Source organism: Oxyura jamaicensis, chromosome 5 (genome assembly GCF_011077185.1).
Source record: "Oxyura jamaicensis isolate SHBP4307 breed ruddy duck chromosome 5, BPBGC_Ojam_1.0, whole genome shotgun sequence".
Taxonomy (NCBI): Eukaryota; Metazoa; Chordata; class Aves; order Anseriformes; family Anatidae; genus Oxyura; species Oxyura jamaicensis.
Window position 1 is genome coordinate 42,265,978 of NC_048897.1, and position 16,273 is coordinate 42,282,250.

Genomic DNA, 16,273 nt, shown 5'->3' on the forward strand with positions numbered 1-16,273 from the left:
ATGTGTGTATATATATAGAGAGAGTGAGAGTGGGAATCTTTATATAAACGCTATTTCTAAAACAAATAGATAATTTTTAGAATAATTTCACAATTTATGAGAGGGAGACTGGTTGGTTCTATTTATATATATATATATATATATATTTGTAATAAAACTTATTTCATTTGAAAAGGCATGGAAAAACAGAACTAAAGTATGGCCTTCATTGTTTTCCTGTGAAGTATGAAGATACTATGTTTTTAAGCATAGCCATTTTTTAAATAAAAGTTAATAAGCTTGTACTTCCTGGGGTTGCCCTCTAGTGGTTTTGAGATGCATTTCTCTCTTCACGTTGAACGTGTGGGGCTGTCTGTGTTACACAAGCCAGGAATTGAGGGGAGGAAGGAGGAACCTTCCTAGTTTTGATGGGGAATTGTTCTTGGGCTATTTGCACACAGTTTAGAAATTCTTAATCTTTTTGCGCCTGTCATTTGATGTTGGCCAGAATAATTTTGTTTACTTCACGTTGATGATCCTCAGTGTACCAGTAGGTCCCGTGTTGCAAGGTTATCAATGGTTTTCACTTAATGTTTCAAGACATTCTTCCTTAACTTCAGTGAGCTACCAAAGATCAGTGAGACTTGAAATGCTGTACACTCTGGATATACTCAGTCCCAAATACTGATCCTAGGCATGGTAATCAGTAAATCATTTGTATTGTCTCAGTCCTTACACAGCTGGCTCTAGAGAAGTTATTACAGCTTTCATACCTTAAATAGTTTAAAAATGTCATTTGGATTAATTATTATTTTTTAAAATCCTGATATTGTTTTCCACCATTCTCTCAACTGTTATTTCTGTGTCTATTTTATAGCAATTACCACCACACGTACGTGTTTGGGATTCTGTAACTCTGAATACACTGCATGTCATTGGAATGGGGTTTTTTGACCGAGCCGTCACTTGCATTGCTTTTTCTAAATCTGTAAGTAAAGTAAAAGAGTCATACTAAGAATGTTTGCCAAACAGGTCTTTGAAGTCTTGCAAATATAGCTTCAGTGACCAAACCAAATATCGATTTTTTTTTTCTTTAGCTGCTTCTCTACTGGAATAAAGCTCATTTCCAACAGTTTGTCATTATTAAAGTCAGCAATATTTCAACAGTCTCAGGTCTACCATGTGCATACCATAATACATAATTAAGTTCTTCAGAGACAAGCGGTTGCAGAAATGTGGTTGACAATATTGTATATGAATTAGAAAAGAGAGGAAAGAATTGAGAGAGGTGGCTCTCTGCAAAGGTGAAAGAATGCAGATCAAGGTCAGCTTTGAAGGATAAAATATGCTTTATAGCAGAGGATTGCTATTGGCAGATGCCACAAGAAAGCAACTGTTTAATGTCTTTGCTTTATGCTATCATTTCACAGTCATAGCTTAGCTTGTTTTGAGTATCACTTCCCAATCTATACCAGTGTAGTATTTCTCATTTCAAACAGCCCTGTCTTCAGGCTACTAATTCCTGTCTGTCTCACCTCTTGATTTGTGTTGGCACAATTATTTTTGTAGCTGTGCCCGAAATGCGTTTTGGGACCTAATGCATCAGAAAAACGACCAAGCAAAATTATATGTAAACAAAATCAGTTTATGTCTTTTTTTCGTTTTTTGCCCTCTAAAATTGATCTATTCCCAAAAAAGGCTCACTCTGTGATAGTACAAACTTCTGTGCTGGCTCAGCTCAAGAGGCAGCAACACGTGGCTGTACTATGGGTGGCAGGAGAAAGACTGTCAGCGTTGCTGCCAAAAGAATGCTCATGTAAGCACAGGCTCAGCCTGTTCCAGCAAGCTTATCCACAGTCAAAGCTGACATGGTTAATACCAGGAACAATATAATAGTAAATAAACACATCATATTTGAATGGGCTGGAGAGCAGTTAGGCATTACTTGATGGTTTATTCCATTGTAGATACAAGGCTAGGAATGAATCCCCTCCAAAATTGGAAAAAATGGTTGGAAAACCACCTTCTAGACAGTTTCTACTTGGAAAAAGATCTGGTGATTATTAGCAATTATATAACAGTTAACATCACTAGTGAGACCTGTGATACCAGTCAGCTCCCCTCAGTTCAGGTGGAGTCTCAGAGTTCCTCATCTAGTCTTTGGATTCATACCCCAGAAAAAGGGGTATGGAGAGACTGGCTAATACGTTGCATGAAGTCAGACTGAACAAATTAGGGTCATTAAGATGAGAAAGACTGATAGAAGATGGAACTGTGACAAAGACACCTGTCAGGAATAAGTCATTTTCTATTTTTTTATAATGTTCCCTGATTTTGGTCCATTATTCCTATAAAGAAGAGTGAAATTGATCCCCACGTCCATAGTAGATCTGACAAGAATCAATTGATTAAACTGCAAGAAACAATTTCCATATAATCATAATGAAAAGCCTTCTTAATAATATAGATAATGTGTAGTTTGCCTTGGGAAGTTGCATCACTGAATTTTTAAAAAGAGATTCATACCTCATTCCTGCCAAAGTCTATTTGTCTACAGTTTACCGGAGTTCCTTTTCTAGATCCCTTTTTAACTCTATTTTTCAATGATACTATATATTTCTTGAAGATCTGTGGGATAACTAGAAGTATAACAATGTAAATAAATCATTTTAAACTACAGGGAAGTATCAAAGTATTTTGGATATGTATTTATATGTTTTTAATGTTTCTTAGGGGATGTATTAATATTTTCCATGTTTTGCTTCAGAATGGAGGAAGTAGCCTGTGCTCAGTGGATGACTCAAATGACCATGTGCTTTCGGTGTGGGATTGGCAGAAAGAAGAAAAGCTGGCAGATGTCAAGGTGTTGCAATAAGATATTTTGTACTACTTATAAGTACATCTGGATTTCTTGTCATAAAATGTCTTGTGACTTTTTAGCACTTCCATTTTATAAAAGGCAAAGAACATGAAGAAAATGAATGTTTCCTCTTGCTGTTAAGACTATCCTAACAGCTTTCAAAAATTACTATTGTATTCATTCTACAATTTATTAGAAACGTCTGGGAAACAATGGTAGGACCATGTGCAGAAAAGAAGCATCTTAATCTGAGTTTCATAAAGAATGATTCATCATCTGATACTATCAAAGATATCCTTCAAAATTAACTTTAAAAAGTAATATTTTTAACTTTAGTCTTTTTTACTTCAGGATATTCTATCAAAGTATTTCAATCCTACAGTATTAAGTGAATGGCTCAAAGTTTTTCTTTTATCAGGAGTTGATCAATTTATCTAATTAGAGAACAATTTCACATTGTTTTGTTTTATTTGAATTTTAAATTTTGATACAATGTTTTTCTTTTTCCTTTCAAGTGCTCTAATGAAGCTGTATTTGCTGCAGATTTTCACCCTACTGATACAAATATAATAGTTACTTGTGGAAAATCACACCTTTATTTTTGGACACTAGAAGGGAATTCCCTTATTAAAAAGCAAGGATTATTCGAGGTAAAACAATATATTTATTTAATTTTGTGTTTATAGTAATGGTGCAGTCATACAGAAGTAAGGGTTAATAAGGTTTGAAAAAATCAAATCAACATGATTATGATTAAATTTGAAATTTTATAGAACCTTAGCATTCATGGTATGACACTGACTTTTTCATGGATTGTCATCACAATGAAGTTTTGGGGTGCAGTTACCATTCTGTTCCTTGCATTCCTCTTCCTATATTCTTTATAGTTCCCTACTCTAACAAAATAAATTCCTTATGCTTACTTTAGATTAAAAACAAACAAACAAACAAACAAAAAATTTTGTCAAAGGAAAGACAAAACCCCCTCTAGTTCAGTTATGAATTATGTGACTATGAATATTCTTTCCTTTACCTCTGTTCTGCTCAGATACCCAGACTTATGTAATTGAAATACAGACTGAGCTGGGCACTATTTGTTAAATATTTTGATTTCAAGGTCTTGATTTGGTATTGTTCTTAAATACAGACTACGCTTTACAGCAGTGGCATGCACAAATGAGGGATGTTTGCAATGACTGCAGATAACTACAGTAGGGCTAATTTAACTGCTTGCAGAGTTGTGACTTGCAAGGATAGTCAAAACTATTTTGCAATGTCAGTTTATGTACTTTGGGTGAAATAAGGTCAAGATGCAGAGATAAAGCATTTAAATTGTTAGTTTTTATTTTTCATTTTTATTTTTAACTTCTTGGGCAGAAGAAACTTTTTATTTTTAACTTTTTTTTACTTGGACAGTTTTCTGCCTCTGTTATGGATCCGTTGTTCATTTTGGTCGTTGCAAATGTAAAACTGTGTTGGCCCTAGTTTAATAAGAGTTCCTTAACAGAGGGAAAAAAAGAGGCCATACAACCTAGCAGTCAAAAAACTTTGTAAATCATGTCTGTAAACACTACTAGCTAGTGAATTATTTGTCCTCTTATCCTTTTCACTATTTGTTGCTGTCAGTAACTTAAATGCAGGGTCTCAAAGCAGTGTTTCCATTACTGAACCGTAGCCTTTCAACTGAACCTTTCAAGAGATGATTCCTTAATTTTTACACTGCAGCCAAACTTTCTCATAGTATGTTTTCTCCTAGAAACCTTAAAGTTACAAACTCTGTTAATAAAATTTACTTGCGTCTTTGGCCATTTCAAATGCTTAAAGCCTTTGGGATGAGGAGGGAGTTGCGGGGTTCAGTTTGTCTCAGAATGTTCCTGGTCTTGTTTTAAAAGCTGGCAGGCCCTCTCACTTGCTGCAGGACTTGTAGCTAAAGTTTTGGGACACCAGTCTCAACTGATGCATCTTTTGCCTTTGCACAAAGTAGCTGTTCAGACTGTGGGAATGTATTTAACCCCTATGAAGACTTTTAAGTAGTAACAGAATTGTGTAAGACTAAATTAAATTACTCAAATGCATACAGCTAAAATGAATGGGTTGTGCTGTGACTGTGTATTTTTAATAACCGTGCAGAAGCAAGAGAAGCCAAAGTTTGTCCTGTGTGTGACCTTTTCTGAAAATGGTGATACTATTACAGGAGACTCAAGTGGAAACATTTTGGTTTGGGGGAAAGGTAAGACAAGATTTAAGTTAACAGTGATTTTTTTATTATAAAAGACTGGATTTTTACATTCATGTAATCTCATTTTAAGAAGAAAAGATTTTGTTTATCTTGAGTTCTTTGCCAAAACCAATCCAGTCTGAATTTTCTACCAGCTCTTAAAAAACGGAGAATGACTTGGGTTGGAAGAGAACTCAAAGATCAACTAGTTCCAATATACGCCTGACTGCCACAGCACAAAGTTGTATAGAATGTGTTCCCTGTGAATGGTGAATCATGGAGCAGTGCTAGCAAAAGTGGATTTTACTGACAATAAGGAATTGAAGAAGTTCTTCTCCTCAATCAAGGTGATAGCAAGAAACACAGTTAACCTACGTGATGATCTCAAATCTCTTATATCGTCACTCAGTGCAGTGTTTGCAAAAATTATGTCTATTGACATATACTTTAAAAAAGACAACAGATAGCTTTGTTTGTTTCCTTAGGGAGCCAAGTTAAATATATGCAGGTCTAATTGAATTCCTCAGCTTTATTTCAAAAGAACAGATGGATAGGACAAACTTCTTAAAAAGCATTTTCTAGTAAGGAAAGACTGTTCTAGGCAGCAGCAGATAATTCCTGCCGGAAGGCAAGCAGCAGCAACATCTTAAACGTTTACTTAGTATGTGAGGTGCCATGCATAGAAATAAGGAGAATCCCCTAAGGGAGGCCTTATTAGTATAAAAGGAAGGGACATGGACAAGAGCTTCTTCTTATTTACTCTGTGCCTTCTCCCAGGATACTCAAGATGAAGGATAGAAGACCTGGGAGCAGGATGGTGAATCAGTTGCACAGCTGGACCTTACTGAGCTGTGTTTGTAGACTTTTTTTCATCTGAAGACTGCTAGCTACTAAAACTGTTAGTTTTCTGTTTGTGCTTTTGAGCAATTGGTGTATTATGACATTGTTGTGGAAAGGGATGGGTATCATTTTTATACCTCAGCTTCTCGTTTATTCTTCACTTCTGTTTTTCCTATGGTATTTTAAAGCAAGATACTTGAACACATTTTCTTCCAAATAAAGTTTAGAAATTGCATAGTCTCATCTCCTCCCTGTTCTTGGCTGTTATTTTGGACTGCCAACAAACAAGGGAGACAGTGGCAGCTGCTGGCATGGCAGGGTCAGTGCAGTGCTCAGGTGTTGGTTTGCCTTTGTGCCAGTAAACTTATTTCTGCCTCGACTGCAAGCGGTCTTTCCCTGTTTCCCAGAAACAAAGGGCAATTATTTGTATGCTGCAAGATCTCCCACCTCCCTTGGTTCTTTTTGGATGGGAACAAAAGTCTCTTCTTGATATTCTATTTTATTACAGCTTATTTTCTGTTTTCACTGTTTTTGATTTAGAGCTGCATGTTCAAGCGAAGGCTGCTTCCACCATTTCAGAGAACCCTTAGCAAGAAGTTCCCTTAATTGAAAACATTCATAACTGACACAAGTATCCATAGATATGGCTAGAGGCAAATGTCACTCTAATGGAAAAAGCATTTTTTCTTCCTAATTTGCACCAGCCCCTCACTTGTGCCTAAGTTAGCCAGGTTTTGATGCAAAGTGCATGTTTAAGTAACAGGAATAACCAATAGCTTCTTTGTATTTCATAATTGTCATGGGTATCAAATTAGAGATATTCACAGAATCACAGAATCACAGAATTTCTAGGTTGGAAGAGACCTCAAGATCATCGAGTCCAACCTCTAACCTAACACTAACAGTCCCCACTAAACCATATCCCTAAGCTCTACATCTAAACGTCTTTTGAAGACTTCCAGGGATGGTGACTCCACCACCTCCCTGGGCAGCCTGTTCCAATGCCTCACAACCCTTTCAGTAAAGAAGCTCTTCCTAACATCTAACCTAAAACTCCCCTGGCGCAACTTTAGCCCATTCCCCCTCGTCCTGTCACCAGGCACGTGGGAGAATAGACCAACCCCCACCTCTCTACAGCCTCCTTTAAGGTATCTGTAGAGAGCGATAAGGTCGCCCCTGAGCCTCCTCTTCTCCAGGCTGAATAAGCCCAGCTCCCTCAGCCGCTCCTCGTAGGACTTGTTTTCCAGGCCCCTCACCAGCTTCGTCGCCCTTCTTTGGACCCGCTCAAGCACCTCGATGTCCTTCTTGTAGTGAGGGGCCCAAAACTGAACACAGTACTCGAGGTGCGGCCTCACCAGAGCCGAGTACAGGGGGACGATCACCTCCCTAGCCCTGCTGGTCACACTATTTCTGATACAAGCCAGGATGCCGTTGGCCTTCTTGGCCACCTGAGCACACTGCTGGCTCATATTCAGCCGACTGTCCACTATCACTCCCAGGTCCTTCTCCGCCTGGCGGAAATCTAATGTAGTTGTTTTGAAGATGTTTTAAGACTAAGAAGGTACTTGAAGACGCTGAGCTCATTAATAAAGAAGTACAAGCTCTTTTGGGAAGTGATTCAGCTCCTTCTGCCAGACCAGAAAGGACTTTAAGTTAGACTTCAGGGCAACCTAGGTGTCTGATAGCTGTGGAACGTCCTTGGAGGATACCAAGTGGTTGGGTTATTGTTTGTTTGTTAATAACATGCATAGTTAAAGTGTGATGACATCATACTGTAGTTAAAGTGTGATGTCAAACAGTTTAGCTTAAAGCCCCATGAAAGGTTTAAATGAACATGTTTTACTTGACATTTGAATTTGACTAAGAGAATACGTATACTTCTCATTTCTGAGATGAGGGCAATATGGTTTTGAGATGAAGGAAGATGGTTTTGAGATGGCTTGATGTGTTCTCATTTGTGGTTCTGAGCATTTTGGTGCAACGTTGTTCCCACCATTAGGGTTGTTTAGATGTAATCCTTGGGAAGTAGAGAAATGGAGAAAACAAAGCTGGGGTAAAAGGACTCATTAAGCTGAGTATTTCACTAGTAGATCTGTTCTCCTTATATCCAGGTACCAATAGAATAAGCCACGCAGTTCAAGGGGCACATGAAGGCGGAATATTTGCACTCTGTATGCTGCGAGATGGTACATTAGTATCAGGAGGTGGAAAAGACCGAAAGCTAATATCTTGGAATGGAAATTACCAAAAACTTCACAAAACTGAGGTGATATCACCTATCTTTAAATTTACTCTGCCACTCAAAGTGAAATTTTAACTGTCTTCTGAAGAAATCTTTTAAAATTATTTTCTTTCCTTAGGAATATACATTCTTTGAGAAAGCAAATCAATGGTAAAATGTCATACCAGTGGTAATGAGCCTGTGATTGTCTGAGAGCCAGTTTACTAAAATTTGTTTGTACACTGACATTCCTTCATATTTTAAATTTTACATCTTTTTTTGAATTTTATATTGGGGACTAGTACTGAATCTTTCAAAACCTAGTTTGCAATTAAAGAAATATACCTTGCAAAAAAAGTACTAGAAATAAAAAGCCTGACACTGAATGGAAATGCTTAATCAAATATCTTGGTCAGAAGTAAAATACAATTGAGCGAACATTGCATGCAGGAACCATTTCTGTTGAAGTATTTTGTTTATCTGTACAAATGTAATGTTCCACGGATAAGGATTGTCTGATGCAAGTTGTTCCAAACTTGTGGAAGTCAAGGATGTCGCCCATTTTATTTCTTCTCTGTGCAACATGTTAAAATGCAACTGCTAAATGCCTTAAAAAGAAAAAAAAAAAAAAAAGAAAGAAAAAAAGTAATGCTTGAAAAGTCAGTTAAGTCAGTTTGTATTCTCACTTTTCTATCTGTTTGTCTGTTATGATCACAGATTCCAGAACAGTTTGGCCCGATAAGAACGGTAGCTGAGGGAAAAGGTGACGTCGTACTAATAGGAACTACTAGAAACTTTGTCCTACAGGGCACGCTGACAGGAGATTTTTTCCCTATTACCCAGGTAAGCTGTTGCCTTTCAAGAAAGTTTGCAAGTGGTCATAGCAATAAAGGTAGAGGTCAAACTTAAGTACTGCAGTAATAGATTAATTCACATTTATGAAACTTTTGGCAATAAATAACATGCTTATTAACATCTATCCAAAACAACATATTTTTCTAATGCTTTAATACATAGTTCGGCCATTTTAATCCTGTTTAAAAATATTCTGATGTTATTGTCCTCCTGGTTAAGAAACATTTCTGTTCATGTAGGGTCACACTGATGAGCTTTGGGGACTAGCAGTCCATTCCTCTAAACCTCAGTTCTTCACTTGTGGGCATGACAAACACATTACCCTCTGGGATGCCACCACTCATCATCCTATCTGGAACAAGATTATAGAGGTATAAGTTTATAAACACAAGTCTACTCCTCTTACAGAACTTTTCAATTTGTGTTTTTTAATATAATTATTACCATAAAGTACATTAAAGTATTAACTTGAAGAAGAAGAAAAAAGTCGTATAATATTTCTTTCTTAAAATGGGCACAATGCTGCTATAAACAGAAAATTAAAGCCTAGATAACATGGATGTATGTGCTGTATTATGTAGAGGTATACAGTGCTCTTGACTTTCATAATTTTTATTTTACTAGGAGCAGAAGAACAAAAATAAAACTAGGAAGTATTTATCATTTAAAAGTAGTTCTGATCAGGATTACTGTTATGGTCTAAGAGTGATAACAGTCAAATTTCATAAGGACAATAATTTTTTGTGACATTTTTAAGCCTTTATTTGTCTTCTGTATTTTGTTAGTATTTTTAATAGTTTTTATCCACAAATGAGCATGTATGTTTTAGAATTTCATTTCCTATCTCTGATATGAAACTCAGTGCTAGGTATGGAAGGAATACATAGTGAAGGCTCAGTTTTGTGCTGTACTCAGGCATTCATTTGGTCATTTGCAAATTTTTACTGGCTTTGTAATAACGTGATCTTGATTACTACATGCATCTCCAGGAACTGATTTTTAGAGTACTTTTTTGACACCTGTTCTTCTAAATGTTTATCCAAAGGAAGACATTGCCTTTTCTGCTAGAGACAGTGGTGATGCTTTTGTCTCTATTTTGAGATGCTGCTATTTTTTTTTGTCCTCCCCAAGAATTCTTCTGTTAACATTTTATTTCAAAACTCTTAATTATGCAACTTTTTTTTCATAAAAAGATTGCTCATTATTCAGGCCTATGTAACATTTTAAGTTATAGCTAGTATTGAAAAGACTTGCTGAATGTGACACATCTGCAATAATTGCAAGCTATTACATCAGGTTGAAATAATCTTAACACAAAAGAGTTTGCTGTGCTGTGTCTCATAGTATTCTGTGCCATTCGTATGCACTTGTTAAATCACTCTTGCTTGGTGAATGTGGAAAAGGCAGTTTATTCTGTCTAACCAACATCATATGTTCTAAGATCTATATTTTTCTTGACATGAGAATCTTCTAAATTAATTGAAGAGACTGAATCAGTTTAAGAATCTGCTTTACTTATCTTTATACTTTTGAAAAAGGTTGATGGCAATAGCAGGAGGTCCATTAAACTAGATTTAGATTTTTTTTCCCTTCCAAGTATACACAGCTTTGTTAAGACATATCGTCAGTCTTGAAAATATTCTCCTTATTCACCACTTGAAATGTCTGAGACAGTATTTCATAGATCACTGACTGCTTATCTGGAGTAAATAAGTCATTTCACATTAACCCATTTTTGCCATGAGAATCTATGTAAAATCTTTTAATATAGTTACGAGTGCAGGTTACTGCTAATGTGAAATTTGCTGTTTAAACCTCTGGATTAATGAAGAAAATTATATTTTTTTTTTGAGGAAAAAAAAAAATTAAATGGAGTTAGTAACTTCTTTGAAATTATTCACTTGCTTCAACTAATGAGGATATACCTCACACCAATCCACTAGGGGAAGTAATTACAAATTGATAAAAATATAAACAGATTTACTAAGATGGCTACAATATGATACAGAAAATCCAGGATATAAGCTTTTTTGTGAGATGTATTACTCGTCTTTTTTTTTTTTTTTTTTTGCTTACACTTTAAAATTATTTTTGGCTGGTGTCAGAAAGAAATAAGCTGTTTATTTTGAGACTTTTTCCTATCGCCTAAGGGTTCTGAAGCTCATTCTTTGTAACTGTAGAGGCTATTAGAAAGAAAAAGATTTTTTTTTTAGGCATAAGTGTAAATGACAAGAACACTACAATTCTACTTATGTCTCCAGAATAATATACTAAAGTACGATGTTTTAAAATTGCATATCAAAATAACAAACTCAGTTCATGCCCTTAGTCTCCCATTAAGCTGCAACTGGCAGATGCTGAAAAAGTCTTTTGGTGTGGGCAGAAGTTAGGTTTTAACCCGCTATGCAGTGATACATACCTTTGTCGAAAGATGAACTTGCTTGTCCTTTAGCTAGTAGGCAAACTGCAGCTTTGGTACTTAATTCTTAGGTCAACTCTAATTTAATAAGCTATTTTTATCACTTGTTTGTGATTTGGTGAGAAGTTGCCTTTGCCAACATTATTGTTATGAAATCATTTGTGAAGTTATTTTTAGATTAGATAGTGAAGAAAACAGTAGCCTTGTATAGAGGGAAAAATCTGTTGGGTAATATTTCAATCAGTTAAAAATGTGTGTTTTTTTCTCCCTCAAGTTTGTATTTGAAAACCACAAGAGGGGGTTACTGTGGTCTTGCAGAAGATAACTAAGATGTGTTTTTGTTATAACTTGGATTGCTAAAAATGTGTGTTTTCTTCTGAAACGTTTAAGGATCCAGCACAGTCTTCAGGTTTTCATCCTTCAGCATCTGTTGTTGCAGTAGGAACGCTAACTGGAAGGTAAGATGCACAGAGATGCACCTTGGGCACCAACAAACAATACATGATTTTTCCAGCTCAAAATATTTACGTTCAAGTAAATATTCTTGTTTTGCAGATGTGTGATGTATGTTCATCCCCTATTGAATTGAATTGGATTAGAGAATGTGATTTTTTTGTATTCCCATAATTCCTAGAAATCCTGGTCTTGGACCAGTACGCTGTGTTTGCTGAGTATTGCATAGACATAGAATGAAGAGAAAGCTTCTGCCCTGGGACAGTGACAATCTAAGATCAGTGCCAGGAGGTGGGTTTTGGCAGGACAGGAAGTCTAGGTTAGTGTTAAACTGTGGACAGAATCGGTTCTTGTGACACCAGTGACCTAGATCTTAAATCTTTGTTTAATGGAGGAGTCTGAGGTAAAGAATTAACTTTACAGATGTATACAGAGAGCTTCCCTGAGGCCTGGAAAGCAGTGTAGAAAAAATCACATAGAAAAAGGTTGCTCATTCTAAATTTAACAAGGGGCTTATTGTGTCTAATGCAGTAATATCCAGAAGCCTTAATGAAATTTTAGCAAATGTCCCACTGTGCTAGACGTAGTGTTAAAATACATATTACGACATTTGTTCTGCCTGAAGAGTGTAATAGAAAAGGCAGGAAAAAAAAGGGAGAAAAAATAGTTTCTGCCTTTTACAGAGAAGACGGAGCCCTTGGTTACGTGCTGAATCATTGGCAAACTGTTGGTTTAACCTTGATTGTCTAAGTCACAATGGAGTGTCTTTACCATAATTTCATCCTTTCCTTTAATGTCACTTGAGGGCAGACTTTGCCGTTAGTACTGAAAGCAGTTGCACTTAACTGAAAATGCATAGAATGCTTATATGTCATGAGCCAAGATTGTCTGTGATATTTTTTATGGTCCCAACTCTTGCTCATGTTTTCTTTTGCTCTAGGATTTAATGTAAATATCAATTTAAATGTTAGTATAGCATACAGCAGTCTTGAAGGAGAAGGGTCACTATATATAACTCTTTCTTTATTCCAATGAATGACACATAATAAAACAGAATAAAATCTGAGGATTAATATCAGAGTCAATGCCTGATAGTTATTCTGGTTAAAAACATTGGAAAGAAACAATCCTGTGAAAATAAAAATAAAGCAAAATGAGTAGCAGTTGCTGTTTTTCTTTTTCTGGTGTAAAACTTATGCTATTTTGACAGAAGAAAAGTTGGTCAAGATTACAGTAGATTTAAATTCCTTATGGAATGATTTATTGGCCTCTTTCTGTATTTACAACAGGTGGTTTGTGTTTGACACAGAAACAAAAGACTTGGTCACTGTACACACAGATGGAAATGAACAGCTGTCTGTAATGCGTTACTCACCAGGTTTGAGAGTGTTTATTTGCTGTTTTTTTTTTTAAAAAAAAAAAAAGTATTGAATTTTCTTAAGTAAGTTTGGGGTTTACTTCTACAATAATTTCCCACTTGAAATACTTACATTGAAAATAAGTAAGCTGTGAAACACTGGCAACACAGTATTTGTGATGTATTAAGCTCTAGGTCCCACTGCCTCCGTTCCACCCACCCCCTTTTGTTGTGGTTTCACTGGGAAGCAAAAAACAATCACAAATTAACTGGGCAGGTTGTTGCAATCAGATCAGTCCTAAATGGACAGTTGATGCTTCCAGAAGTGCCATGTGTTCACAGTAATGCTTTCTGTATAAACTTGCTCTATTATAATCTTGAAGCATGCATCAAATGCAACTGACAAAGGGAAGAAAAAAACCACCTTTTTTCTCCTTTTCATTGTCAAAACCTTTAAGAACAGTTCCTATTCTTCATGGTACTAACTTTTCAAAATTAATTGAAGTTCTTCCTTACTGGAATAATTACATTTGACTTTTGCATTTATAGATGGAAACTTCTTGGCAATAGGTTCCCATGACAACTGTATTTATATATATGGTGTTAATGAAAATGGAAGAAAGTACACTAGAATTGGCAAATGTTCGGTAAGTAATCTTTTTTTTTTTTTTCAATAATAACAACTTAAGTATGTTTTGTAGCACTGTATTAATGTGATCACATTGAGAGATGCTAGTTAATGTTATATTTTTCTCTTCATAGGGTCATTCCAGCTTTATTACTCATCTGGATTGGTCTGTTAACTCGCAGTATCTTGTGTCTAATTCAGGAGATTATGAAATCCTGTACTGTGAGTAAAAATTGTATTTACTGATTTTGTACAAAGTTCAGGCAATCTAATTCAGATTTAAAATTTAAATGAGACCGTATAACTGCCAAGATAGACCATATGTTTTAATTCATCTGCTGCAATCAAAATCTATACAATTTGAGAATTAAAGATGTTATGCTTTTTTCTTCTTCTTTTGTAGGGATCCCATCAGCTTGTAAACAAGTAGTGAGTGTTGAAACAACTAGAGATATAGAATGGGCCACTTACACCTGTACTCTAGGGTTCCATGTTTTTGGTAAGTATTTTTCCTCATAGAAGCTTTTATCACTTGTTATTCACAAATACTGTGAATGCCAATTTTTTTCTTATGAAACATGACTATTCACATTTCAGGGGAAAACACAGAACTTCTGTTATGCCATTCTTATTACAATCTGTCCTCTTATTTCAATCCAGAAAGACTCTGATTTAATATTCCTGCTAGCTTCAAGTATAAATTTTAAATTACGACACGAGGGAAGAAAAGGAAGAAATTGCAGACTGTCCTTTCTGTCACACTAGTGTTGCTGCTCGTCTCTTTCAATTTAATGTTCCATTTCTACAGAATTATCATTTATCTACGCAGACACCGGGCCAAATCCCCTTATTGGAACCAATTTCCTTTGCACTGGTTACTATGCAAACACAGGAGATGACAGTCCTGTCATTAAGTACTTGAATGCAATTTGATGCTAATTTGATAGAATATGTAACAAGTAAATGAGATGAAAGGAATACGATGGAAAAGACGTAAAAATGTAACAAAATCATGATAGTTTTTTTTCCACGAGACTTCTACCAGTTCTGAAGGAGCTGCTTTCCATAGCGTACTCAAAAGTTTTGTATTTATTCCATAACATGTGCAGAACTAACAGATCATTACGAAAACTGAATACAAGAGCCTTCAAGTTCTTGAGTCTTTAAGATAAAATAGGAAGTCATCATAGACCTTCAAAGAAGAGTCTGTTTTAGTGTTAGCAGGGAAGATTTTCTCCCATGTTTCTAGTAGAATAGATGCAATAGTATGTTTGAAAGGAGCCAGAAAGAACGTGTTTTTGCAGCCTAAAAGATGGGATGGCAGTAGCAATATGTTAAGAAGAAACATTCAAATTTTTTAATATTTAACTGACAGGCAGTGCTTGGGTATCACAACAACACAGATTTAGTTAGAGGAGGAAGTCCTAGGAGACTGGCTGTGCTTCTCATGTGAGAGATGAAGGCCCTTATAAAACTAATAATATATTCAAGTCCTCAGTGCCTGGGATTTGAGTGTATGTGACACAGAGTTACAAAGCCTTTGCATTTAGCATCACAGGCTCACATGTTCTGAAATGATGTATACTTCGAATCAGTATTCCTTTATAAATTAGATTAATGGAAAATACAGTACTATTAGAATATGGGGCTGCTTTTGGTGCATAGACAATCATAACAGAGGGGTGTCACAGCTAAGGGCCCCCCCCCTTGCAGCAAGTCAGCTTTTGGAGCATACTGTGGAACTAAATGTCCTACTGGGCCAACGAGGAACCTGTGGAAACATCATAGACACTTTTATACTTAGCCCTCCGTGCTGAACAGGTTTATTGTAAGCTAAAGCTACAAGTATGGGGAATAAATAAAAGTAGCTAGTGGTTTGAATAATTATCACAGTTATTATTTTAGTAATGTAATAGAGATTGTGAAGAGGTTAGTCAAATAAAATTTTAAAGGGTATAAATTATTCAGAATGTAATGCAAAAAAAGAACAAAAGCACAAACTACGGTGCCATATATACTGAGGATTGATAGATACACAGGTTCAGACTGGGGAAGTTATAAAGATAACGCTTTATAATTATTGATAAAAAAAAAGAATATTAATGATAGCAGGGTTATACTGTTGCCCATCCTTCCAAAAAGATCAAATGAATTAAATTTTTAATAGGTAGCAGAATCAGTAAAAGCACAGGGACTGCTGAGGATGTGAGATTTTTACTCTTCCAATGTCTTTTGGGAAATGAGTTGCAGTACACTGGCTAGCCAGCAAGCTCTCCAAATTTTCTTCATACAGAAAATAGATAAGCAATTGGAGGGGACTCTCTTCGAGATTTCTTTCTATGGAGGTAAAAAGAACTTAATAAAAATATGAATGTGTCTTGTGTGGCAATGACTGTGGAATCAGGGAGGTCATGAGCCTTACTGCAGGAAGGAGAAGAGCAAC

The 16,273-nt window shown here is 35.9% G+C and overlaps 1 protein-coding gene across 9 annotated transcripts in view; it reads left to right on the forward strand.

Annotated features, from left to right (window-relative positions):
* Window positions 1-16,273, forward strand: part of EML1 (EMAP like 1) — a 122,960-nt gene that overhangs the window by 101,585 nt on the left and 5,102 nt on the right. For all 9 annotated transcript variants that reach the window (XM_035328297.1, XM_035328294.1, XM_035328296.1 and 6 more), the window contains 12 exons: window positions 857-967; window positions 2,747-2,842; window positions 3,355-3,489; window positions 4,970-5,069; window positions 8,009-8,163; window positions 8,836-8,961; window positions 9,213-9,344; window positions 11,783-11,850; window positions 13,135-13,223; window positions 13,752-13,849; window positions 13,965-14,052; window positions 14,234-14,329. In XM_035328297.1, coding sequence (XP_035184188.1) covers window positions 857-967; window positions 2,747-2,842; window positions 3,355-3,489; window positions 4,970-5,069; window positions 8,009-8,163; window positions 8,836-8,961; window positions 9,213-9,344; window positions 11,783-11,850; window positions 13,135-13,223; window positions 13,752-13,849; window positions 13,965-14,052; window positions 14,234-14,329 — 1,294 coding nt within the window. The remainder of the gene's footprint in view (window positions 1-856; window positions 968-2,746; window positions 2,843-3,354; window positions 3,490-4,969; window positions 5,070-8,008; window positions 8,164-8,835; window positions 8,962-9,212; window positions 9,345-11,782; window positions 11,851-13,134; window positions 13,224-13,751; window positions 13,850-13,964; window positions 14,053-14,233; window positions 14,330-16,273) is intronic.